The sequence below is a fragment of the Neltuma alba genome, unplaced genomic scaffold (genome assembly GCF_004799145.2).
Source record: "Neltuma alba isolate B1F8T4 unplaced genomic scaffold, ASM479914v2 tig00011475_pilon, whole genome shotgun sequence".
Classification (NCBI taxonomy): Eukaryota; Viridiplantae; Streptophyta; class Magnoliopsida; order Fabales; family Fabaceae; genus Neltuma; species Neltuma alba.
Window position 1 is genome coordinate 260,371 of NW_021636144.1, and position 27,330 is coordinate 287,700.

At 35.6% G+C, this 27,330-nt stretch overlaps 3 protein-coding genes and 1 pseudogene across 4 annotated transcripts; 2 read left to right on the forward strand and 2 right to left on the reverse strand.

Annotated features, from left to right (window-relative positions):
- The first annotated feature begins 896 nt into the window (after positions 1 to 896).
- On the forward strand, positions 897 to 2,624 carry LOC114713820 (probable galacturonosyltransferase-like 9). Its single transcript, XM_028898494.1, has one exon. It carries the CDS (start codon positions 1,083 to 1,085, stop codon positions 2,250 to 2,252), a length of 1,170 nt encoding a protein of 389 aa, XP_028754327.1. The 5' UTR covers positions 897 to 1,082; the 3' UTR covers positions 2,253 to 2,624.
- Positions 2,625 to 5,477: 2,853 nt separating this feature from the next.
- On the forward strand, positions 5,478 to 10,739 carry LOC114713818 (protein WVD2-like 7; annotated as a pseudogene).
- Positions 10,740 to 11,079: 340 nt separating this feature from the next.
- LOC114713817 (formin-like protein 4) lies at positions 11,080 to 13,072 on the reverse strand. The gene is made up of 2 exons (XM_028898492.1): positions 12,050 to 13,072; positions 11,080 to 11,763 (listed from the first exon to the last, which is right to left on the reverse strand). The coding sequence occupies exons 1-2, from the start codon at positions 13,012 to 13,014 to the stop codon at positions 11,637 to 11,639; spliced, it is 1,092 nt and encodes a 363-aa protein (XP_028754325.1). The 5' UTR covers positions 13,015 to 13,072; the 3' UTR covers positions 11,080 to 11,636.
- A 9,769-nt stretch (positions 13,073 to 22,841) lies between these two features.
- Positions 22,842 to 24,190, reverse strand: LOC114713841 (two-component response regulator ARR5-like). 2 transcript variants are annotated; one of them, XM_028898516.1, is made up of 5 exons: positions 24,034 to 24,190; positions 23,849 to 23,934; positions 23,678 to 23,755; positions 23,513 to 23,583; positions 22,842 to 23,389 (listed from the first exon to the last, which is right to left on the reverse strand). In XM_028898516.1, exons 1-5 carry the CDS (start codon positions 24,149 to 24,151, stop codon positions 23,050 to 23,052), a joined length of 693 nt encoding a protein of 230 aa, XP_028754349.1. In that variant the 5' UTR covers positions 24,152 to 24,190; the 3' UTR covers positions 22,842 to 23,049. The 2 variants fall into 2 exon arrangements, with proteins under 2 accessions (XP_028754349.1, XP_028754348.1); XM_028898515.1 differs by having other exon boundaries at positions 23,678 to 23,934.
- Between the last annotated feature and the right edge of the window lie 3,140 nt (positions 24,191 to 27,330).

Genomic DNA, 27,330 nt, shown 5'->3' on the forward strand with positions numbered 1-27,330 from the left:
GTGAGATTAATATCAATACATATTTTTATCAAAACCATGTTTTTGATGATTTTTTTCGTAAAACTGTTAACATGAATTTACACGAGTAATTTAAAATTTACTTGAATTATTTCGAAAATAAAAAGAGAGAGATAAGAATGGACGGGGGTGAGAAGGAAGAAAGAGAGAAGGCTTTTTGAAGCAATGAATGGCTTTAGTCTGAACTAAAAACAAAAGAGATACTTGATTTCATGTTAATTATTCACCGGCGCATTGATGCGTTGAACTGAATCCCCATTTATGCTTCATTAAACAGCCTCCTCTGTTTTCACTATTTCCTATATACCCCTTCAGCCTCTTAGCTGGCCTCTTCAATGTATAACTACGTACAATTTCTTCACCAAATCCCTCTTCTTAATTAATTACTCTCTTTTTTTTTTTAATGAATAATACTACCACCCTACTGGAAGGTTCTAGCCCTTAAACATGAATATTAATCCATAATTATAAATTTGTGAATTATAGTACAAAGTAGAGTGCCGAGAGAGAGAGAGGAAAAAGAATATAGGCTCTGGGAAACAGAGGAACATGTGCTTATCGTCCAAATCCTCATATAATCAAGTAATTAACCAACCTCATTAGGTTTTGGGCAGACAGTGGTATTTAATAAAACCGACCATTTTCATTTTGTTTTTTGTTTTCTTCGACGATGATGAGAGAGAACAAAGAAATCGAGAGGAGAGAGAGACGAGACATAAGTAATAACTTTCTGAGGACACCACCACCAGCACCACCAACAGCAGAGCCTCCATCTCTTTGTTCCTCTCTTTCTGAGGAAGCAAAGCCGTATCTCTCTCCACCAAGAAAAGAACAACGCCGCACGCCACGACGACGACGACGACGACCACCACCCACAAGAAAATGGTATCACCACTCACCTATTTCTCGTCTTCCCTTATCTCATTTCACTGTTCCTCACAGTAATCTCTCCGGTGCAACCCAATGTTATTCTGATTTCTAATCTCTGAGCCACAGTTTCTGTCTCTGTTAAGAAACCACCCTTTTTCTGTATCTTTCTTCTTCTTCTTGAAGCAGAGCCGCAAATGCTTCCCTTTCGGTTACGCCGCGTCGGTTTGTTAGTTCTTGTTTGTTGTTTTTTGCCGCCGTTTTCCCTTGGGATTCGGTCGTTTCCTACCAGGGTCGATGTCGTCGGCGGCTCTGAAATGGGCTTCGACGGTTTGGCCCGATTCGCTGAGGCGCCGGACTACCGTAACGGAGCAGGGTGTCCTGTTTCGACCAATAGAACCGACGTAACATTGCGCTGTGACCCCTCTCTGGTTCACATAGCCATCACGCTAGATTCCGGGTACTTACGTGGCTCCATCGCCACAGTCCATTCCATCCTGAGGCACTCCTCATGCCCTGAAAACGTCTTCTTCCACTTCATCGCGGCGGAGTTTGACCCTGCAAGTCCTCGGGTCCTGGCCCGACTCGTCCGGACCACGTTCCCTTCCCTTAATTTTAAGGTCTACATTTTCAGGGAAGACACAGTGATAAACCTCATCTCCTCCTCCATTCGCCAAGCCCTCGAGAACCCACTGAACTACGCGAGGAACTATCTCGGCGACATCCTTGAGCCATGTGTGGATCGGGTCATCTACCTGGACTCCGACCTCGTCGTTGTCGACGACATCCACAAGCTCTGGAACGTGACGCTATCCGGGTCACGGGTCATCGGAGCACCCGAGTACTGCCACGCCAACTTCACCAAGTACTTCACCGACACTTTCTGGTCTGACCCTGTTCTTTCACGTGTCTTCGCTTCTAGAAGGCCCTGTTACTTCAACACGGGCGTGATGGTGATGGACATGGTGAGGTGGAGGGAGGGAAATTACAGGAAGAGGATCGAGAATTGGATGGAGTTACAGAGGAAGAAGCGGATTTACGAACTGGGTTCGCTTCCTCCTTTCTTGCTGGTTTTCGCGGGGAATGTTGAAGCTATCGATCACCGATGGAATCAACACGGGTTAGGCGGAGATAATGTGCACGGTATATGCAGGTCGTTGCATCCAGGTCCTGTAAGTCTTCTTCATTGGAGCGGGAAAGGGAAGCCATGGGCGAGGCTAGATGCGAAGCAACCTTGCCCGCTGGACAGTCTCTGGGAGCCGTACGATCTTTACAAGCCACCACAGAGACATCAGAACAGTGGGAGGGATCAGCCATGGAGCTTCTCATCTTCGATATTGGTTGGATATGCTCATGATTTGTTGTGATGAAGTGATTAGGATTCTTTGGTAGCAAGCAGTGTACAGAACTGGGAGATTGATTTGGGAGGGGGGGCTTGGCTTTTCTTTTCTTTTCTTTTCTTCATTCTTATATTTTCTCTTTAATTTTAAAATTCTTGTGATTGTTAGGTATTGTTAGAGTTGAATCCTATTCTTCTTTTTCTGGGGGTTCCATCTCAGGAACAATTTTGCTGGTTGGGGGGTGGGGCTGAGTTCTGTGGATGGGGACCATTGATTGAATGCGAAGGAGGAGGAGAAGCATGTTGGAGGAGAGTAACGAGACAGTTGTCCATTGTTGCTATACTGCGAATTGATTTTCTTGTCATCTTCTTTTCTTACCGCTATTGAATGTTGTTGTAAGCGTCTGGTTCTCTTTTTCATTTGAAGTATTTACTCATGGAATTTGGTTAAAAAAATAATAATAAAACAGAAAATGAATGGAAGAAGTGAAATTTTGGGTCTTAGGATTCCGATGGAGATGGATGCATATGTTGAATGGATCGCGGATTCACTGATAGAGAAAGCTAAATTAGGCTGGAAAAGGAGTAGAAAAGGGGAAAAGAAAACAAGCATTGTGATTTTTAATGCACAACCAGATGGATAGACTCTGCAGAGTTTTCCTTTGCTTTAAAGTAGGAATCCAACAACAATTTTAATGAGTTTGTTTTTTTAAATAATTAAGTATTTAACTTTTTGCGGACTAATTATTAATTCACCTTTTTACGTTTTACCGCTCCAAAGTCGTCCGGAAAAGAAGTGTGAATGTGGGATGAAACTCCAGAGCATCCCATGAGGGGGCATCTCTGTCCGTAGTCATTTTACATATATTAATTATTATCAAATAATAATATTACAATGATTATGAATCAACATTCAAAATCTCTCTTTTTTTTTTTGTTTTTTAAATGTAGCGTTTGGTAGGCTTAGATTCTTCTCTCTGTGCGTGTCAGTGCCAGCTCTTGTTCCCCCTCAAAACTGTTCCTCAGTTTCCCTCGTCAAATCCAACTTGGATTCAACCATTCCACTATGAAGTTACCTGAGTAATAAATATCCTCAAAAGTACCCAAATGAATAGTTTAAATAATTAATGAATAAGTAGTTTTGAAACCGGTGCATTTTACTGTAAAACTATGTTTTGCGTATGCGCGAAATTATAGTTCATTTATGGAGAACTGATGGTGATGCAGATACAACGTCAATTCTCAAATGAACTGTATTAGTCTGTATATGGATATTTATAATTTATTTTTCAAATATAAAAATATAATTCTTTTTTTGTTTTTTTGCAGATAATTCATACCAAGTGCAACCTAGCAACTCATTTTGTTGTAATTTTCAACTGTTCCGTGTCTGAGTGGCAAGCTTAGCTGGCAGTATTATTATTAAGTGATCCGTGCTCATTCATGTTTGACTTCCTCAACTATTTAATAACAGTTGGTTGAAGCTCCTAGTTACATTATTCATTAAAAGCAGTAATGAACTGTAAGGCTTTCGATTTGCTTAAACTCTACTGCATTTTGATAAAAAATGCTGCACACAATACAATAAATTACCAAGATGCTATACCGTGAGAATTATTTCCCAGAATGCTATATTAAAACCCGTCATGTTTGACAATCTTTTTTCCCTAAACAAAATTGAAAGTCCTTCACGAGTTCAACCCCTCAGTTCACTCCCTTTTCTTTCGCTTAGACTGTGAAGGAAAACATGTGTAAGAAGGTTCTGCCAATTAAATTTTCAATTTAGATTAGTCATGACAGCTAGAAGTTTCGTGCATGCTACATGTGGGGCCAAAAAAAAAAAGTCATGAGAGAGAAACATGAAAGTTATTGAATGAACATGACGGAGCATACATAAATCATGTTTTAGATTGCAATTGGGGGTTATGGTAGCCTTTGAGTTAAAGACAAGATAAAAGGACAAAGATCGGCCTTCTACATATGGTCTGACTAAACAAAATTAGGAAAAATCAACGACAGCTCCAGAGTCCCTGTCGTGTTTCATTGTTTAATTGAGTTTTTTTTAAGCTATTTTCGCTAAATAAGTTTATGCTTCCATTAAGCCCAGGCAACTTAATTGCAAAAACCATTAACAAAAGGCCCATTGGGCTCAAAGGGCTGAGTCCAGTTTCATTACCAGTGAATTAGTCCAAACCCATGAGCGAACCTTGCTTCTGAGGTTGTAATGTCTAAAATGCATGGCAAGATGCAATGTTTAAAAGGATGTGAATTTCTTATTCAGATTATATGTAAGAAGATGCCTGTGCAGTATGTATCAGATGGTGACATTTTCAGTTTAAATTAAGAATGCTTTGACTCTGAGAAGGGAGATATCCACATCGACCAGAGAGGGAGAGAGGGAGAGGGAGAGGGAGAGCAGGCATTTTCGTGACAAACGGCAATAATAGTGTAACCCCATCCCAACCAGGATTAATGAAGATGATACCTATCCGCCGAAAGAAGACAGTAAAGGCCATAGAGAAAGTACCAAAACTTAATGAATGATTTGCCCTCCGACCAGTGAATTGAAGAGCCGTCATCAGCCGTAACAACACTATTGCATGGACGCCCTTTATAACACATAATATAAAACTCACTCAGCACATTTATGTATCAATATAAAGTTTATAATGTCTCGTACTACAGCTAAGATACAACTTAAGGGGTTGCTTCGAGTTTTCGTCTTGCAACCGGGTTAAAATTTTCACAATAAAGAACAGTGTATTAGATCCCAGAAGAAGCTCCTTTTTTTCTAAAAAAGTTTTCCAAAAGACAAAAGAAGCTCAAAGAAAGGAAGCTGTCAAAAGCGTACACTGATATTGATGATGCAGACAATTTTGGGCGATAAATCAATGAATGATTAGATGCAACATATGATTTAGGTTGGGTAACTTTTTGTTCACCGTCGCCGTGTTTAAAGTTCTGAATCAATGAGATGTTCAACTAACAGAGTCGGGGTCCCCGTGGTGGTGTGGCCCAAGGAAGGCGCACACATAGGTTAGTTTCCAAACCCATCCCATCCAATGTTCCTCTCAACCTCTCACACTCTCAATTCTTCACGTGGGCCTTCACTCTTTTCTCTACCTTCCCTTTCATGCTTCATCTGAATCACCAACATCGTCTTTATGTTATTGCGTCTCTCTTTCTCTCCCCCCCTTTCTCTCTCTCAGACCTTTGAGCGAGATATTTCTTGGTATGATCCTTCAGAAGCTTAGTTGATGAGTTTGGAATGTGATCTATCTACTGATCTTTGTTTTTATTATTCAATGCATCACACCCACTTTCCTTTATTTAATTGAGCCAGCTGGTCTCTTTTTTCTTTTTCCCTCCCTTAAATTATTTGCTAGATTCTGTTTTCTTTTGCCTTTTTCTTTCTGGGTCAGGGTTTTCCTTCAATAATTTATACTATATCCTTTTTATCATCCCTTCTCACTTACTGCTTCAAGCTCTTCGACTTTGGCCCTGTCCGGAAAGCAAGTACTTGAATGCCATTAAAAGTTAAATCGTCTGCCGAGCTATATTTCAAGTGATTTATATATGGCCCTGGGCTTGCACTTTTCTCTCGCTTTTGTGGAGAGTCTTGCTTTGCCTCGATGATTGGGTTTATCATTTCGGAGTTTCCAGAAGTACAACAAGCAGACAAACGATGTCGTTTGCCATGGATAGGTGAGGAAGAAATTGAAGTAAGAGGAAAGAATGATTGCTCTCACAACACAGGCACATGACCTCCCATTCCTCCTTCTAGTCATCAGTTTCTGCAATTTTTTTTATAGATTTTTTCTTTTTGTCCCATTGTGGGCTTTCTTGATTCTGGTCTTTCCAGTGAGATTCCCTGACTTACTTGATTGCTCCTTCTCAGACCATGCCGTGCACATCTTCCGTTTTGGAGTGATATCTGAGTAGGGATTTTACTTTCTATGGGTGAATTCATGGTGGATGCGCCGATCCGTGAGGATAAGGTGAACCATTTAACATTTAGATATCCGCAAAAGTATGGATTAAAACTTCATTTTTCACTTGGCGTGATTTCAAATCTATATGGTCGGTCAATTCCCAAGTCATGATTGTTCAGATCCCTGTGCTTTTGGCGAAAGCTTGAGATGTCTTTCTGTTTGTTACTTGTTCTTATGCAAAGAATTTTTGTTTTTTCTATTCTATTAAGCAGATGGGAGAGACGGTGGCTTCCAATTCTTCTTTGCAAGTGTCTGTTTCGTTTGGTAGATTTGAGAGGGAGTCTCTCTCTTGGGAGAAATGGTCGTCTTTCTCTCCTAACAAGTACTTGGAGGAAGTTGAGAAGTGTGCCACACCTGGATCAGTAGCTCAGAAGAAAGCTTATTTCGAAGCCCATTACAAGAAAATAGCTGCCCGGAAAGCTGAATTGCTGGATCAAGAGAGGCAAATGGAGAAGGATCGTTTGAAATCAGAAGATCTGAGTGACAAAACTTGCGGGACTGATGCAGAATTTGATGCATCAAACAACACTTGCAGGGCTGATGCAGAATTCCATGCATCCAAAGGTCAAGGTTCTTTCATTAAAGAGATTAAGCAGGCGACCAATTCAACTGGTGAGGTCAGTGGGGTACATATGGATGGCATGGTAGAAGATATTGCAGAATCCAGAGATTATCAAAGCACATCAACTGATGAAGAGAAAAAAGAACCGGAAAGCAGATCAGATGGTTCCCAGCTTGGTACTACAGAACCTGAAGCTGTCTACGCAAAAGAAGAAAGCCATCCCATTGACGCTGAAAATGTGAAGGAGGAACTTTCAGGCAATGTTGACAATGGGATAGCAAAGGGACAGGCATCTCAAGTTGAAGCGAAAGATGTGAAATTGGATCATCAAAAGGAATCTAAGAAGGTATGCTTTAAGTTATATGTCCATCACATTGTTTATTGGAAAATGGGACTGGTGAAATCTCAAGTTATATGGTTAGTAATTTGGTTGTCTGATTCCCTACTTTACTTTTTGTTTTTTTTCCGCCATCTAGTTTGGACAGGTTAACCATGTTAATAAGGAAAGTAGTGCTACAAAGACAAAAAGGAAACAGGTGGTGCCTACATCTAAGGCACACCAGATTTCAACACCTAGAAGCTCAAGACCCACATCAATGCCAACCAAAACTTTACCATCTGCCTCTTCAAATGGAAAGGGAAATTCTCCATCTTTATCTGGGAGGAAAACTCCATCCACTCAGGAAAACAAAAGAGTTGTTAACAAATCTTTACACATGTCCCTTAGCTTGGGTCCAAGTAATAATGATCCAGTTTCTCTTACCCCCCAGTGAGGAAATCTTTTATTATGGAGAAAATGGGGGATAAGGACATAGTCAAACGTGCATTTAAGACGTTCCAGAACAATTTCAACCAGTCCAAGACTTCTGGGGAAGCCAGACCCGTGGTAAAAGGACAGGTATGCGTGAAACAATGTAAAACTGTTGTTTTGTATCAGTAAATAAATGTTGCATTTACCCACAAAATTACTTTCATTTGATAGCATCTGCTTTGATGTTTCCTTGGGTAGGTTCCTTCAAAAGGGACAGAGGCCAAGGCTCCAACATCTATTTCTTTGCGGAAAGAAAATGGACGGTAATGTCTCTGTTCTGCAGTGTTAATGTGTTTTTAGTTGCTTTGGCATAATATTCTCGATGCATTTTACATAGCATGGTTGTATTTGCCTGTTCATCATGACCATATTTATAACAGTTGCATTTACCATCACCATCTTTATGCGGTTGGTTTTCTGTGGAGGATTCCAATCAACGACGATTGATAAATGATCAAATAAATGAAGCTGCAGCAAATGGTATTCATTTTAAGAATGTAATTATATGTTTGTAGGAAACAATTTATTTCAATAATAAAATATTGTTATAGCTTTTAGTTGTCCACCTTTTATCTCTTGTGACCCTAATTGAAAATCTACCCCTTTCAGGGGAGAGGGTATAAGAGGATTATAAATTGAAACATGTGGCTTAATCTGGGCCATGAAACTCCTCCTTCAGTATTCAATTGCAATTTCCTGCTATTGTTAGATTTGTCGCATTTATTTCTGCTCATCATTTTGTTCAATACCTATTCATATCCGAATGCATAAAGAATTTCTATCCTTACACTTAATGAAGACTGTTAATATCTCCCATATCTTCCCAAGAAAATAAATCCTGTTAGTTCTTTCATGAAAGAATAAGTTCGTTGCAAATTTCGTTTTCTTGCTGACCCGTTTGAAGCTTTATTTACATAGGCCTAGAACGGTTGACAGTATGGATAAAAGAAGCGGGAATGTCGCCCGAAGTACTGTAGGCTTGAAAAGTGACATTAGGGCAGTTAAAGGAAAAGAGGTATGAAGTGGAACTTGCTTGTTGCCATGTGTCTATTGCTTTATTTATTTCCCATTTTCACTAACTAAATTATGCTCTTTTGACTCCTTTTGTTTGTTTGAAAAAATCCTAGCCTTCAAAGAAGATGATGGGAAAATCTAATGCAAAAGAGGCTGAAAGAACACGTCTTCAGTCAAAACCAAAGGTAAACTCAGTGGAACTTCTTGTCCATTTCATCACTGGACCGTGTCTGCAATTGTTATGCCTCTTTGGTATGGCAAAAAAAACGGAACCCACCTTACAATACCCATATGGCCTTGATATCTTATTTAATACTGTTGTTTCTTTACTAATTTTTAAAATAGAGTGTGGGTCCTTTCTTATCTATAATATGCTTTTTTCATCATATTTTTTTCTTTCCGTTGTGCACTAAATCCCTTAGTTTTTAAAGATAATTATTCCATTGGACATTGGCTAATTTTACCTAAAGAAGTAGGGCATATTGTACGAATTTCATGCCTGAATGTTGTATTCCATAACTCAGGAGGAAAAATGGGCTGAGACAAAAAGGTCAAAGCAGAATGTTAAAACGACAACCCTACCAACTTTCTACCGGGGCCAAAAGGTACCAGAAAGCCATCCAGGAAAGGTACACCTCATACATTATCTGATATCTTCCTCATCATTAGGAAGTTTAAGAGCTAAGACTTGGGTATTTTCTTTATTGTGCTTTTTAGAAACTTAAGACAATGTCATTTCATTGTAATTTCTGAAAAATATTCATTTTTTCATGAACAAATATTGATATTTTTGTGTTCGAAGAAAATGAGGCACAGCTGCCTAATTAGTTTTTAAAATCATTTCAGGAACTGCTTACAATTAACTTCTGCGTTAATTTTTCATATTAAAAGTTTTTATCATAACTTCCAAGTTCTAACAGTAGAATGAGAAGCAGTTTTTGAAATGTAATAGCAACTGCAGGATCGGTGTGCATTATGCTTTTAAATGATTTTAACTGCCGTTTCTGAACACCTATCGTTCATTACATTCATGAAAGTTGACTGGGTTAAAATGACCGAAGCTTAGCTTTTAATTGAAGCCATTAAAAATTTGTGTTGTAATATGGTACACAGTTTAATTATTGTTTAGAAAACTTGGGGAGATTAATGGGACCTCGCTGTCTTATTTTGCTGTTACAAAGTATTGTTTTCTGCCGACTGAGCATAGTGGCTAGTGGGTCAACCGGACATCATGATAAAAAGTTTGTTGTCTTACATTGTAAAAATCCTAGACTTTTGGTTTAGTTTCTTACATATTATGATTAAATCTCAAGGCCGCCTTTCATTCTGTTTTATCAAATGAACTCCAAAACGTAATTATCGTGAACAGAACTTGAGTGCAGTTTTTAAAATTTTTGCCAATGGATGTTCAAATTAAAGCATATAACTTTTTGTACACTTTAGCATCATATGATATATTTTCTTAGAAAGTTCCTTCACATTTTGTTTTATCCAATTATTAGGCCACTCCAGTAAGATTTTTTTTGCTGCCAATCTTCTAGAAACCCGTACCAAGTTTCTTTGTAGAGCAACATTAACATGATTATAATTACATATATTTACAACAAAAATGAGAATGAAAAAGCTAAAGAAAGGGGGAAAAAATGCCTTGACATAAGTAGCCATTTTTATAAATTTGTGTGACTGAACATGCCTATTGCTGTATTTAATTATTCTCTATAATAACGCGTATACATCATCAGTGATTCTCTCTGGTCTCCATTTTCAGGGGGTATTGAGCCTGAGAATCCTCGTTGAGGAAAGAGAAGGCGCTGAACACATTCAGGACTAGTTAGATCTGTCATATAATAGTTTAGCCAGAGCAAGTAGATCTGTGCCATATATATATTGTAGCTTACGAACAATTTGAGTAGTAGCAGACAGAGAAAAGAGTAATGCATCATTTGTTTGCCAATAAATTTCTTCCCCAAACACCCTATAGGCAATTTATGTAATACAGAGCAATGCTGTATAATGTCTAAATTATGCTAGAAGTCCATGTTTTTATGATGCATCTGATTGCCTTGTGATTTCTTCTCATTATTATACTATGCTTTAAACAATTTGAAGATGAGAAGTGAGAAACTCCATTTCCAATTCTGAATCGTGCGACTTCCATCGAGAAAATACACAGATGAGACTTGGGTATTTCAGTTTGTGTCTTGGCATTATAAACAATTGTGACAAGGTTATATCAGAAGCAGAAAATGAAAAATAGCAGAACAGCTTATAGTTCTTGACAAAAGAACCCATCGAGAAAATACACAGGTTAGACTTGGAAATACCCAAGAGCAAAAGTTCTCTCTCCAGTGCCACACGACCTGGAGGTAAATTCTTAGACCCCGGTTGGCGTCACTTTAAAAATTTGAGTATGTTTTACGTAAGCAAGCAGGGATAAAACTTCTCATATATTTATGTAATCAGTGTTGATAAGTTATTTATAAATCATTTCAAAAAGACCCATTAATTAACTGGATTTTGAAGTAATTTTTAGATATCCGATGACCTAACACCAAATAATGGGATACATACAATATATAAAATCATAAGAAGACGTGCATCATATTTTCCATTGAAACTCACATTTAATATGATCACACGTCACTTTCTACTACTCATAGGATACAGCTAAGAAGCTTCCCCCAACTCGTGGTTCATGAAACACAGCTCAAATCCGCCTCCAGTGGGCAAATGGGTAGATCCAGTAACTGAATTGCCGGCCACTTACTCAAGAGTTGTTGAATCATTTAAGTCTTCCCCTAGACTGTTCCCACATGAGGTGTTCCTCAACTTTGTGTTAACGCCTGAATTGAAATGAAAGCTTACCCAGAAGAACCCTCTCTTCTGCATGCTGCGAGAAATCTCAACGTTGGCTTGATCAACAATCTCCACAAGCTTCTTAACTTTGATAAATAGTCCAAGAGGCTCTCTCTCTCTCTCTAGACATATATCCTTTTAAACTCCTTCTTGACCATATTTTCTGTTGTTTCTCTTTCACAATCTGACTTGCCCTTGAGAAGAGACTCCCCTGCTTTTGCTTGCTGAGTCAGTCCTTCCTTTTGGTGATCTTCTGTTGATGGCGACGTATCCGAAGAGTGCTTCCATAAGATCTTGATCAACACTGAAATTCATCGTTACATTCAGAAATTAGGGATCATCATTCTAACTAAAATGAAGAGGCCTATGATTAACTTTAGAAGCACAAGTACAAACATTAATATTAGGACACGATAAAATGTTTAGAGTCATTATGCATTGATAATGAGATTCCATGGCAATAGAACCAATTCCAGGAATCCATCCGGCAATTTTATAGATCATGAATGCCTCCGACATATATGGTGCTTCATAGAATGACAATAAAATTATATAAATTAATTTGGCTATTTCTTATGAATTAGGATTACCTGAAAGAACCCGCATCGGCTTTGTCTCGCCCCTTGGAGTGATCACCTTTGCTGCTCATCCTATCCCATTGAGAAGGCTTCAACTTTACCTGACCGTTACCGGATTCCGACATGCCTTCCCCGGAAGAATTTCCCGACTCACCGTTGTTAGTTGGCATTTCATGAGATGCCGGTGGTGGCTTTGACGATGACTTCACTGTCGGTGGTGGCCGAGGCCTTGACGGCGCCGGTGGTGAATTCTTTCTAGCCTGAACAGGTTGGAGAGTAGGAGGAGATGAAGTTGGTGGGGCCGAACTATTCCGTTTCGGAATTGCTGATTTAGGAGGAAGACTAGTTCTTGCTGTAATTATTCGATTTGAATCATCGTCTTCTGGTATGTGCGAAGTCGAAGATTTCCCCCGAAGAAGAGGAAATTCTTGAACCATCTCTGGCTTTTTCCCTTCAACATCGTTTTCTTCTTTTTCTTGGCGTTCTTTGTTCTGGGAACTGCGGAAAACCTCTTTTTGGAAATCCCCTTTGGAGCTTCTTCCTTGAAGCTTTCTCCAATAGACCACATCCAATCCATTCTCATCAACAATTAATCCCCTCACATTTCCTCCGATTCGCTCAAACCCATTGATTTGATTCTGAGGAACAACGGCCTCCTGTTTTCTTCTTGTTCTCAAGCACCTATATACTATGAAGAAGATTAAACCAGAAACAACGAAAGTAGCTGCTGCTGTTGCAGCCACTGCCTTGGCTATCTTACCGGTTGATGAAGAAGCACCAGTGGCTCCGGTGGGCGAAGCTTGAGGTTCTCCCGGTGGCTCCGGCGGTGCTGCTGAGGGTGAAGTCGGAAAGAAAGTTTCAATATTTTGAGGAGAGCTAGACTGGCTATGACATAATGGAATGAGAGAGCTATGAAAAACGAAGAGAAAGCTCAGAAAAAGAAGCCATGAATGAGGAATCATGAGACCCAAAGCCATGGGAGATAATTGGCAAAGCTTACTACAACAGAATGGGATATTGGAGTTTTCTTGTTCATTGCTAAGTTTTGACCTTTTGTTCTTTTTCTTGGGCTATTTGGACTTGTAATTTCATGACAAATTCAAAACTTAAAAAAAAACAAAAAACAAAAACAAAAACTCGGAAACGGTTGATTATGGTTAGCTTCGCGCTCTTGGTACCTTCCGCGAAATGACCAGCATTATCCTTGTCCGTGACTCTTTTAAAAGTCATAGTTGACGGGTAATTTGGTACTTATACCAGGCTACTGTTCTACTTTTAAAAGACCACGCAGGACCGGCAGCCAGGCGAAAGGGACCGAATTTTGCGAAAATTATATGTCAATACCCGAATTTTTAAAAAATTTACATTCAAGGACAGTCAATATCATTTTCACTTTGCAGTGGTTTTTTAAAATGACAGGTAAATAGAAACAGTAACTTTTTAAGGAAAAAAATTTATTATAAATAATATTTCAAAATATCAATTTATTAAAAAATTTCCTGAAACATATAATACCTTTGGTGGTTTATAATACTTGTAATTTCAGAGACATTTCAGTAAAACAATATTAAAATTTAAGATAAGTGAATGTCAGTGGCTTCCAAAATCACAACAACAACAAAAAATCATAAACAAAGTTTATCAAATTTAGACAGATAAATACATTGACCATTGTTCATCATAGAATTAATGTATTCAATCAATTTTCAATGGCGGAAAGGTTATTATAGAATACTCATCTGGTTCTTAATATAGGACCTAATTGTTAAGTTAGTTTTGGTCTTAAATATAAGATCCGTTTATCATATTTATCAATTTTTTCTAAATTATCCATATAAATACTCTCTTAACCATAATCAAGTAGAAGAGGGAGAAGGGGTATTAAGAAATATGATTATAGTATTTTAAGAAAAATGCATCACTTTTATTATAATTAACTAATTTACTAACTTTTTTAATATAATCAAATTAGTCAAATAGATCTTATATTAAAGATCGGAGGAATAGCTTCTATTAATTTTGTTCGTAAAACATATCTTAAAGGATCTTTGTCCTTAAATTTTCATCCAGAGAATTAGGGTCCTCGTTTTGACTTTGGTGTCCAAAACTTTGAAAAGGCACAAGCCCATCTTATAATTGTATGATTAAAATGGCTTAAAGTAAGGAATAAACAATCAAATTCTAGAAATTAGAGCCAAAAGATTTGCCTTGCGTTGTGTGGTTGTGACTCGTGACTATGGTCTTTTTGGCGAAGCCATGCATTTAATATTCAATCTTGACAAGTGAGCAGAGCGGCTCACCAAATCGGTTCTCTGCCGGTGAAGCAGTTGAAATCAGCAATGTCACACTCCACATCAATTGATAAATATAATTTTTTAGTCTAACTTCACATTAAAAAAACCAAGTTAAAAATCTTAAAAATTATAATCTTGAAAACACAATCATTAAGTTAAAAAAAATTACATTTTTTACTCTAACTTCAAATTAAGCCAGAAGAATATTTTACGATTTAAATCAATATAATATGCTTTAAGACAAAATCACTTGCCTCTTTAGCTTTATCGAGACAGCTTTTAATAAGTTGTTGCTTTAATAAAATTTGAATTGGAATATCAGTGTCCATATGTTTAAGGGGGCTTTAATAAAAGTGTGAGATAACAAGTTAGAATCACTAGTTGAGATTAAGTCCAGCAGGAAAAACTAGACTTTCATAACGTGATGATACTTTTTCTAAGAAATGTACACATATTTAATATCTGATAATAACCCGAATAGAAAAATATGTGTTATTTTGTTAGAAATAAATATATTTCTTCACAAATTTTAGAGCAAATTATACATGTATTCCAATTGAAGTTATGATATATATATGTGCTATTTTGTTAGAAAAATACAATTCTTAGTACTTAAACTCACTCTGAATTGGAAATTAAAAGTGATATTCTTATTTTATTATCTATGTGCTGCTTCAAAAACATAAACGAATTTTACTTTTGTTTAGGGCCTGGTCCTCACACATTTCACTCCTTGCAAAAAGATTTCTTTTCAACATTTTTATCAACGCGTTCACTAAAGCTGCTGGTTTTAAAAAAAAAAAAAAAAACGCGTTCACTAAAGCAAACACGTGTCAGTGTGTGAGTGTAAATTGCAAAGCTCATAAAAAGTGGATAGAGCCACGAGATATCCTTCTGCTAATCGGAAAAAGAGCACGTGAATCAATGAAAAGTTTATGTAATTTTAACCCAAAAAAAAATTAAAATAAAAAGAGAGAATTACTGTCAGGGTTCCCCAAAAAAAATTTAAAAAAACTTAAACAGTTGTAATTTCATGCACTGAAATTTGTCATTCTGAGTTACTTTTTTATTATGATCAATGCTTTTTAATAATTATATTTTTTTAAGACTCTATAGCGATTTATTATTATTATTTTTTTAAATGACGGAGTAAGTGAAAGGAAAAGAAGGTGGGGTCAGGGAAATCTTGTTTATTTAAGAAAATTAGGAAAAAAAAATAGAGGAGGAAGAAGAAGAAGCGCGTGGTCCTTGTGTTGACCCAATTTTCCACTTTCACAAATAAATCAAAATCAACGGGCAACGAAAAAACACAAAGAAACAAAAGGCCTCTGCAACGCTGAAAGCTTTAATGGGCCTTCCAATTCCAAATGCTCAGTCTCAGTGTGAACCTTCGGCCGATCATTTTGACTTCAATTGTAAGGCAGCCCCCTCCTTCCTTCCCATCTCGTTGACGCGCAAAATGCACGCATAATGACATTCAAGTCCCACGCGCTTACGCACTTCAATTATGCATCATTATTACTTAAATGACTTTACTCCTCAAATTGACTCTGCTTATTATACTTTTAAGGAATTTAGATTTAGTTAACACAATTTTTTTAAGGAAAAAAAGAGGCTGCGAGAATAGCAATCAGTTAATAAAATAGACTAGCCGACTAACGGGTCCTAAAAAAACATTAATTTTAAACATTTTCAGGACTTGAAAATTTTGAACATAATCTTCTTTTCATTTACAACTCACTTTCAGCAATTTACAACTTATCTTTAAACATTTCAAATTCAGTCCCCCCCCCCCAAAATAAGTATTTCATTGCCTTATTATTCTTGAAAAAATTGTTGAAAAATTTTTCTTTACAAAATTTATTACCCAAAGATATTTTAAAGACTATGTTCTGAAGTGAGTCCAATTTTTCTTTAACTATGAGGGTATTTGGGTAATATCAAAACCATAATTTCAGAAGTGCTTTTACAGTATATAAGGTAAATATGTGAAAAAGTTTGTCTCGATTTGTAAAAAAATACTTCTGAAAAGTTATTATTGGGGTATCCAAACACTCCTTATGTATAACGTATATTTAATTTTATACAAATATCTTAGTAAACATTTACACATAACTAAAGATATATTACACGCAGGTGAAAAAAAGTTTTATTTACTATAGATGGACTGCATTGTTTTGCCGATGGAATTCTTAAACAAGTTTTATGTGCCTTTAAACAATACATTTTGCGATCGAGATTTTTCAGTAATTTTTTCCGAACTTGTTTTGTCTTCCGAATCTCGAGTCCCGCGGCCTCAGGGTGTCTCTATTTCCTATGCTAGTTTGGACTGAGTCAATATCTCTAGAGATTAGAGATCAAAGAAACCATACGCTGCATGTTCACGCACTCTCCTGCCTCGCACGTTCCTCTTTTCTATTTCTCAAGTGCTCAGTCATTTACCACATTTGACTTTCATTTTAGCATATCCGGAATGTTATTGATAATGACTCTCTTTCAACCTTTCATATCCAGAGATATTTCTTTTCTATGAGCCACTAGATAAAGGACATCTTTTAATAAGGTATCAAATTTTTATAAGTAAAAGAAATTACCCCGGAAAATTCCAAATCAAAAGTTATTCAATAATTGGACTATAAAATAGTGACCCTTCGATCGATTTGACATGCACTGATAATTAAACTTGTGAATTTATAAAAAAAGACTTTGACCTGAAGAACACCATCTGATACTCTCCCAAGGGGGAAAACAAGCAAAGCGAATTTGACACTCAAAACTGTTGTTGTTACCTGGACGGAATTATTATTAACTTAAACAAACCTTAATAATATATAATTGATGAGTTGAAGGAAACTTGAGTGTGAAGAGGAGGTGGCTTAGAAAATAATCAATGACAGTATGGTACGTTGACTTGCCTACTTCGCAGATGTTGCCCTCCATACGTAATATCTCTCTGCCGCCACCATTAAACAGATTCTTGCATTCATATTGTGAGGTGAGAGTTTAGAGGAGGAGGGTAATAATCACAAACAGTATGGTACGATGAGTTTTTTTAAATTTCTGGGGCCAACAATATAATACGTTCATTCAATATAACAGTCAATCATATTACCACAAATAGACACATGTAACGTGAAAAATGAAACCAAGGCTGCAAACGCAAAATCAGAAGATGCCAACCATGTAAGTGGCTTTGTTTCCATTCCTTGAAGCCTAGTCATTAAAGACTTCAAATATCATTTGCAGAAGACAGGCACTGATGAATATGTAGCTTTGAATAAGAAATGTGATCATTATCCCTTGAGAATCCAAAAGGTAGGCCTATTAAGGAACCGCCATATGCTTCCAAATTAGGTGGGTGTGTATGCATTCATTTATCTACAACACTTCAATGCGTGTAAATCCACCTTCTTCATCCTCTCTATAGTAGTTCATTCAAAGAGGACATAGCTACCACCGGCAGGTAAGGGATTCACTAGTCTTGGGTTCAAATTGCAAGTTTTCCTCCAATTGGGCACTGATTTGACTTATATCCCAAAATCCACAATAACTGATTCCATAGTTGGGTCTGTATGTGCCAAGGCAAAGTCACATTTTTGGTCGAATTCAGTAACATCTTTACTACCATATTGCTTCATTAAGTGCTTCTTTCTTAGGGGTAGGGATACATGCACATGGGTTGGGATCAGATTTGATCCTTAGCCCGAGATCTGGCCCTTAATATTCTTATATTTACATTTTGGACCCTATTCCGACTTCACCTGGGGTAACTCAGCACAAGAAAAAGTAGGAAGGATGCAAGGATGGTTCTCACTGAGTCAAGCCCAACGTATCATGCTATCGTCATCACCATTTTAGGGCAACAAATCACAATTTTCACATAACCCCTTGCCACAAGCCAAAACATTGGAAAGAGGGGGCTTAGAATAGCGTTTATTTTCATGTTTCACCAAAACTAAGAATTCAGAATTAATGATACTCCTCCAGTTCTTAATATATGACCTAATTGTAGAATTGATTTTGATCCTAAATATAAGACCTATTTCTTATATCTATCAATTTTTTTCAAATCATCCCTATTGATACTCCTTCAACCATAATCAAGTATGAGAAGGAGAAGGATATAATGAAGATGATTAAAGTATTTTAGAAGAAAAAACATATCATATTTATTATAATTACCTAACTTACTTAACTTTCTTAATCTAATCAAATTAGTTAAATAGGTTTTATATTAAGGATCGAAAGAGTACTAAAAATGAATAAGAATTCAGAATTAATGATGCTAAAAATGAATAAGAGATTTCACGATTTTGCATCGATGACAAATCACGAGAGCAGGAGACTAGAGAAACACATTGAATATTGTTAATGAATGCACCCCCTTTTAGCTTGGACCATACCTTTGATGAACATAAATTTCTAGTTTTGGCTTGATTTTAAAGTAGGTATTTTCACACAAGTTGAGACAAAATTCTTCTCACACATACTCACTTCATATATCATAAAATTACTTCTAAAAAGCTAATCCAAACATCCTGTTAGTTATTCTTGAGCTTCATAAATCAAGAGGGCTACTCATCTTTATGTCCAGTATGGATCTTCTTAAACAAGGAGAGTATTACATAATGTGTCAAAAAGCAGCGAGATTATTACCTGGCTCAATTGTTAAATTTAATTGAAACCATTTAAATTTTAATACTTGTTTTAAAATGCCCGGTTATCAATAAAATTTATGAATATGAAATTTGAAAATTAAATTATTTCAATTGCAAGTTCTTATACAGGCAATAATAAATCTCAGAAGCTACCTTGTTCGCTGGCTCTTGGGTAATCCATTCTAAAATGTAATCTTCCTCTGGCCATGTGAAAAGGATGATCTGTGGATGGTGAGTAATTAGGGTGAAATCTTTCTTAATTAGGGAACTATATCACTATGATTCCCATTTTACCACATAAATCAGCCCATATTGGGCAACTAGGAATATAAATAAGAATAGCTTAATGGATTGAAATAAAAAGGAGAGGAGGCAAAGGGATCTGAGTGTGGCCACCATATATAATTTAACTTGAAGTGTTTTGTCTCTAAGTGAAGGCAAGAGATAAACAAATAATGGAGGAGGCCCAGATTTATATGTTGTTGTTAGCAAAATCAAGCAAATCATGTGGTGATTTAACGGATCATTGTTATTTTGAATAATTCTGCCAACCATGAAATACAGTGTGGAACATATCTTTTTTATTTTGTTTTGTTTTGTTTTGTTTACGACTAAGAGCCACAAATCTAAAATTGATTGAAGAAGTGGAGGATGACGATCTGTAAAAAGGAGAGAGAGATTTTGGGGCCACCTGCAAGATACTACAAGAAAAATTGTTCATTTCATTCTCATATTAGTGCCTCCTCCCATTTGGGTTTCATGGGCCCCAATACACTGTTCGGATCTTCGCGCTGGTTCCTCTGGCCCAGCCCATCTACTGTTTTGGATTTTCGTCTCTCCTCTCTCCTCTCTCTTTCTCCCTCCAGAAACTCAAGAAAAATCAATATCATTGTTATTCAATATTTATTCATATCCATAGGAGAATATAAAATTCATAACAAGCAATGGACGTAAATTTTTTTCCTTACAATCCTTTGTTTTGCCCGCCTTTTTTTAACAATCTAATCCAATGTTTAAAATTACATTGAATTTTACTCCTATAATTCTATTCACAGATGGAAAAGAGAGTTTTTTTATCCTTAATATAAGTCACCTTGTTAAATTTTTTACATGAATATACAATTTTATTATGAAAACATTATTTTGTAAACTGTTAATGAATTTTTTTTTTTAAGTTTGGCAAAACATGTTAAAAAATCTTATAAATAGAATTAAAGAATAACTTATACGAAATCAAACGAGTCTTTAAAAGCATTCGACACTTTTAAGTACTACCTTTGGTTTTGACTATAAGAGCTACTCTGGTCTAAATATAAAACCTCTATATATATATGACTGGAGGAGTAGTTCACTAATTTAAAGAAATAAGTTAAGTTAGTTATTTATAATAAATATATTTTTTTTCTAAAATATCCTTACTAATCAATTGTATTAGTTAGAATTACTATTATTAGAAGGACTAACTTGAAAAAAATATATATGAGAGATAAAGTGGATTAAAATCTTATATTGAGAATCAATATAAAAATCAAATAAGATCTTATATTAAGAATAAGAAGTGATAATAAACTCATTTAATTTAGTTAATTCTACAGATCGAGACTAAACAAAATATATGCCCGCGTCTGACATGTTATCCTAAGCAACCAATGACGATTTATTTATTTTGAGTTTGCAAAAGACGAGAGAGAAAATGACGAAAACACTTTGTTTGCCACGAGGTGTGTCTGGTTAGTGATTTGTTATCTTTCTTCTTCTTCTTCTTCTTCTTTTTTTTGTAAAATGAAAGAGACAAATACTAATAGCTTGAGTTTATTGACAAGATCGAACCGACTTTGTTCGGATCACAGGATATGGAGGGAGTAAAATGTAAAAGCAAAAAATAATGGCAGTTTAGGTTGGTACTTGAAAACACCAAAAGCCTGTGAAAAGGGAGCATTTAAAAAGAAGAAAAGATTAAAAAAAAAAAGGCAAAAAAGTATGGAAAAAAACAAATAGCTCAAACAGTATAAGGTTGGTGCAGCTTGTCCCTTCCAATCTTCGGATCACTATGTTCCAGAGTTTTCGCGAAAATATCAGCCCCTGAGAGATAATTTCTTCCAAATTTTATTTTTTTATTCATTTATTTATATTACTCCTTCAATCTTAAACATAAAACTTATTTTATAGTGTAATTTATATTAAAATAGGTTTTATATTTAAAAAAAAAATGCATATAATTATTAGCTCAAAAGAACATGCATCAGGCCCCTCATCCTTCAAAACAGATAATTGGAAATTCCATCATCACCTCCGCTATATGAAGTTTTGCACTCCACAGCTTAGGTTATTCCATGAACTTTAAATGGTTAGATTAAATCAAGTCTCGTTGGCAAAAAAAATAAAAAAAAAAAGTCAAATCAAGTCAAGAGGTCAATATTAACGTAACACATAAAATTTATAATAGCTCATATTATTTATAAATCATATACAGTATCAGTAATGATTTTGGTAAGAGAAATTACAATCATTTAAAGACGAGATTTTAAATTCAAATTCATATAAATACCAAAAAAAAATTGCAATCAGCAATCAGGTCCAACAACACTCAGAACTGGTTAATATTACTAACATTAAATGACTATATATATATAAAAAAAATTTCTTTACTATTTAACAATAGTTCGAATATGATTATTTCTAATAAGAGAACAGATATACCTAGTGAAAAAAAATCTGAAATATCGCCGCAAAATTTTTTTTCTTTAAATGAAAAGATTATATAAACGCAAAGAAGATGCATTTGAGTTGGAAGATATATAAAAATGGAGGGAGAAGGGATGGCATAAAGGAGGGCATTATAGAGGAGAGCTGGAGAGGGGAAGGCAACCCTGCCACGTTTGGGACAATTAGACAAAGACAGCAGTATAAGTGCCCCTCCTTCTCTTCATCTGGGGGACACCCTCCTTGTCCTTCTCCTGTTGCCCTTCCTCCTTTTTATTCTTTTCCCCTTACCGTATCTCCGCCCTTTCCCCCTTCTTCATTTATTCTTCTTCTTTCACTTCACATTCCCATTAAATAGAAAATTTAATTCACTTTACTTCCCCCCCGCCCTTGCCCTTTGAACCATATAGTTTATCTTAAACAACTGACAATCCCATTAAATGCCCAATTATCAACCAGTTGCTTATTCCAAAATTAACAAAAAGTGATCTTCTCCCTTGGCATCCTTCAATCATTCCATGTCAATCCTTGCTATCCATGGATGAGCGCAATAGTTATATTTTGGATTCTTTTAAATATGAATTTTGAGGGCACAAAAGAAAATTCTTTGGGTACAAGAATTAAAATTACCCATTCTTTAATTTATAAATTTCTCAAGTTTTTTTATAATTTTTTACTCCCTCCGTTCCTTATTATAAGAGACATTTGATGCTTATGGTATGTTCCTATATATAAGAGACACTTACAAGTTGTCTCTACTTTTTTGTGTTGATTTACTATTTTACCCATATTTATTATCTCCAACTCACACTCTCTCCCTCCCACTTATCTTTCTTTTAATAATTTAATTGTTCTCTCTCATGCTCTCTCTCCTTATTAATGAGGGCATTTTTGGAAAAAAAATTATACTTTTTACACACTAATTGTTCTTAACTAATTTTAACTGTTTTTTTGATCAACGTACTTCGGTTATTTGTCTCTTATAATAAAGAACGGAGGGAGTATTACAAGTTTTCGAGTTTTAAAAATAAACTTCACAAATTAAGCTTTCATTAAATTAATTGATGAGATTATATGAACTCAGTATTATGTAAACCGTGTCCTGACTTATAACCGTCTCCAAGTATAAACTAAATTGAAAAAGGAGGATGATGCAACAAAAACCGTTACAAACAACGGGCAATTGCAGTTTCATCAAGTTTGAATCCTGTGCGCAGATAAACAATAATACAGCCGATAAACACAAAGAAAAGAAAATTAGAAATGTAAAAACTGCAGGAATGCCCACCGGAGACAAGGAGCATAATAAACAGAACATAAGCCATATTATCATTATCATCATCATTATTATTAATAGTCAATCGGCGCTGGTGGTGGTGGTCATTCTAAGCCGCGTGACTGGAGAATCGAGCGGGGAAGGTGAAGGGGGAGGGGAGACCGACGGCGACGGCGTCGGAGAAGCCGAATCCAACGGTGACGACGGGGACGATGACAGTACAGATGACGAGGTTACGGACGGCGGCGATGAATCCAGATCAGCGGGTTCTGTCAGCTTTCTTTTGGTGAACCTGACGCCGCCCTCTCTCTCCTGACTTCCCGCCTTAACTTCTCTTGTCGTCATGTAATCCCTTAACCGCTTCACGTCTGATAACTTCACCGGCTTCACTATGAAATCCTCTGCCCCTTCTTCCAAACACCTTCATGTTCCATTTTTTCCATTTCGTTAAATATTACAAATTAATTAATTAATTAATCTTTCAAAATTATGCTATATGTGTGTGCCTGTGTGTGTGTGTCTCTCTCTCTCTATATATATGTACCTGTCTATTCGGGGCAAAACGTTTTCAGAGGACATGATCACCACTGGAATTTCTTTGAAGGTGGAAGATTCCTGATCCAGATTGACATTTTTCGCTTTAGAAAGCTATTGGATTTTCGAATTATAATGTGGGGGTTTGAAAATAAGAAATTGAGAATTTTCTAACCTTGATTTTCTTGAGTAATTCATAGCCGGTCATTCCAGGCATGCAGTAGTCAGTGATGATTAGATCCACCTTTAAACCCTGAGCAAGCATGGAATTAGTTTTCCGTTTCAAGAAAAATAAACTTTTCGAGGAAATTAAAATAAAATCAAGGAATGAAAATTGATTCCTCACATCAAAGCCGTCCGATTCGGAAGGAGATTTCTGGTTGTCAAGTCCAAGGAATTGCAGGGCTCTTATTCCACTGTCGACAGCAGTGACTGCAAATTCCCAAACAGATGAGAAAATAAATCTTCAACCCCAGACACAGAAAAACAGAGAAACAAACAATCGAAAACCCCATTTTCCTCTCCACACACCTTTACAAGCTGAAATCCTGAGCAAGCGCTCGATGACTTTCCGATCGACGAGGCTGTCATCGACAGCCAAGACATGAACCTCTTCGGAATCCGGCGGCAAGAGATCACAGACCTCCATGAACGACACCGTTCTTCGCCGGAAGTTGCTGGAAGAAGAAGAAGAAGAGAAAGAGAAGGGAGGAAAAGGGGAGGCTTTGGGAGGAGGGAGCTAAAACGTTAAATACGGTGTAACATGTAAGGAAGGTTGTTTGTTTTGAATCTATCTGTCGAAAATGTAAGTATGTGTGTGCTGTGTGTGGGTGTTTCACTTTCTCCCCCAATATAAAAAGTCTCTCTCAAAAGATCAAATCTTTCTCTCACTAAGAAATCCCAAAATCTTCTCTCTCTCTTGTTTTGTTTATTTCTTTTTGAAAATATGAGACATGGCGCTGAGATTCTGAAATCCACTTGGGTGCGATCTCCATATCAGCTACTTTTCTTTTCCTTTCTCTTTTCTCCAGGGTGCCCCACTCGCGGAGCGATATCTCGCAGGGATTGACGAGATTTTGGTCAATCTTCGGGATTTGTGAGTGTCTCCCACAGTAACTGGTCGGGTTCTGGGAAAAAGACTGTGGGGTTGGGGTTGACGGCAGGTCAACGGAGAAACGGCGCCGTCACCTCCCCGCGCTAACTCTAAACCATTTAATACGGCAACGTTCTAACTCTCACCGTTTCATTTCCTGTTGCCGGCAATAAATTTGTGACTTTAATTCAAGAAGGTTAGCTTTAAAGTCGTGAGACCATGCTGCAATTCAATTTTAAAATTTAAACTCTTACTGTAAAAAATATAGCGATTTTTTAATTCAATAAAAAATATTGGACAAAATTTTTTACTTCGAACGTTACACATGCTTTATTCCGAATAAAAATAAATTATACAAATATTTATATATTTTGTTGAATAAAAATTATTTTGTAGAATAAATATGCATTTGTAAATATTAAAAAATGTGGGAAATGTTGACATAGGGAGAAAAGGGAAGAATATCTGTTTGTATCAATGTATGGATGGTGGAAAAGAAAATACAAGAGGGTGGTGTAATAAAGATGGAGAGAGAATGTGTCGAAAGAGTGTCGTTTTGTGGGGCTTTGTAAATTGTAATAAAGACTTTTGGGGGGACAGAGGATCTATGCTAATCTTGATGGAAGCGATATCATACACGTGCTGTCTCGTGTGCCCTGCGTTACGCCATTTCATTGTATTTTATTTTCACCTGTTTTTCTGAAAAAAAATTAAACACTATTTTCGGTGTTGGCAAAACACCTATTTTCGGTAAATAAATATTCCTTGATACTCTTTCATCTCTTATTTATTTATAAGCTTCATATTCGAAAAGGGTTTTCCCCAACAAATTTGAAAAAGATTATAAATTTATACTTTATTTTATAAGTCTTAGTTTAAATTTGTTTCAACATTTAATGTACATATATATTTAAACAAAAGTGTATTTATTATCTATTTATTATTTTTAATTAAATTTAATTCGTTTTTTCTTACATGCAAATCTGCTATTCCAAGCTTATAATAAGAACTAAAAAAAGCATTATTGAAATGAAATTAGCTGTAATCCATGAGATTTTATGGGGATTCGTACTCCAATTTGTTCACCAACCTATAAATTGTTTTTTTTTTTAAAAAAAAAAAAGCGCATGTTATCTGAAAAATAGAAGGATTGGTCAAAATAACGCCAGCTCAACTTTGGATGCTACCTCCTGTCCTTAATATAAAATCCTATATTCCTATTTGACTTTTTGTTTGATCTTAATTATAAGATCCCAATCCATTTTGTCTCTTATATTTATGCATTTTTTTCCAAGATAATCTTTCTAATAATGATAGTTCTAACTAATACACTTAATTAGCAAGGATATTTTAGGAATGACAACATTTATTTATTATAAATAACTAATTTAACTTACTTCTTTAATCTCTTTAAATTAGTTAATTGAGTCTTATAATTAGGACCGGATGTAGTATTTTCCTATGCTTTTCTTGGTTGATATATGAATGCAGATGCATGTTCTATTAAAGGCGATACTGTATCCCTGATTCAAAATCATTGCTTGATTAGTGAATTGTACGGATAGAGGACATCGAAGTATAGAATGATTTTCATGCATTTGCCCAGTTGGCCATCAATATCTATGCACAAATGATATATCCAAACCTTAATCTTTTTTAAGATTCTACTTATTAATCCTTAATACAAGATTTTTTTTTACAAATTTAAAAAAACTATATTAATGAATATTATTATCATTTTCACTCTTGACCATTCACTGTCCTTGGCTTCCTCCCCATATGATAATTATATTAATCAAGAGAGTGTTTTAAAATGCTATATTTTTTTCTTTTACATATAAGTAATTTTAGCTGATTTCTCAACTAATTTGTCGGATCTTATCAAAGTTATAATAAGTTCTTATAATAAGAATCAAAGAAATTAATAAATTTTAAACACGCATGTTTATATTTAAAAAAATTATGAACCATAATTCGTTCAGAAAATGATAACAAGTTTTTAATTTTTACTGCTCACCTGTCATGAACAAGAAGAAAAAAATGCAATGTCAAAAAGAAAATATTTTGCGCGTGTATATGTTGTATTGAGGGAATGTCTTTCTTTTTAAATTCTAAAAATTATGATGAATGCTGGCCTAATACTACCTCTGGTCCTAAATATAAAAGTTAGTTGACTAATTTGAATAAATTAAAAAAAATTAAGTTAGTTATTTGTAATTAAATAAGTGTTATATTTCCTAAAATATCCTTATTAATCAAGTATATTGGCTAGAACTACTATTATTTGAAAGACTATGTTAAAAAAAAATGCATAAATATGAAAGAGAAAGTTGATTGAGATCTTATATTTAAGATCAAAATAAAAATTAAACAAGATCTTATATTAAAAACTAGAGATAATATTAATGTATGTGTTGAATAATCCTTGGGGCTCAAGTGGCTGCGACATCTAATTGTAGGCTGGGGTTCCACTCAATCCCTATAAGTTTATTGCTTCTTCCGCCGTCATCTCATATATATAAGTACTCGCTTCGCCTTTTATTATAATATCTAATTTTTTAAATGGGTTTTTTTTTATAAGGTTCTTTTTAAATTTGTCTAAATATTTAATGCAGTATTACCTATTTTATCTCTAGTTTAATGTATTTAATACATTCTATTTCTTCATTCACCTCACTATTACTCTCTCACCTTTATCCATTTACAATTTTACATATAGAGGTATATTTTTAAAA

Bases quoted from the DNA above. Each gene is read 5' to 3' on its own strand.
- LOC114713820 (XM_028898494.1), top strand. From the start codon at position 1,083: ATGCTTCCCTTTCGGTTACGCCGCGTCGGTTTGTTAGTTCTTGTTTGT.
- LOC114713817 (XM_028898492.1), bottom strand. From the start codon at position 13,014: ATGGCTTTGGGTCTCATGATTCCTCATTCATGGCTTCTTTTTCTGAGC. The intron at 11,764-12,049 runs GTAATCCTAATT...GATGAATTTCAG, and splicing joins GCCGATGCGGGTTCTTTCAG to TGTTGATCAAGATCTTATGG.
- LOC114713841 (XM_028898515.1), bottom strand. From the start codon at position 24,151: ATGGAGGTCTGTGATCTCTTGCCGCCGGATTCCGAAGAGGTTCATGTC. The intron at 23,935-24,033 runs GTGTGTGGAGAG...GGGAATTTGCAG, and splicing joins CAGGATTTCAGCTTGTAAAG to TCACTGCTGTCGACAGTGGA. The intron at 23,390-23,512 runs GTACATATATAT...TGGAACATGAAG, and splicing joins GTTTTGCCCCGAATAGACAG to GTGTTTGGAAGAAGGGGCAG.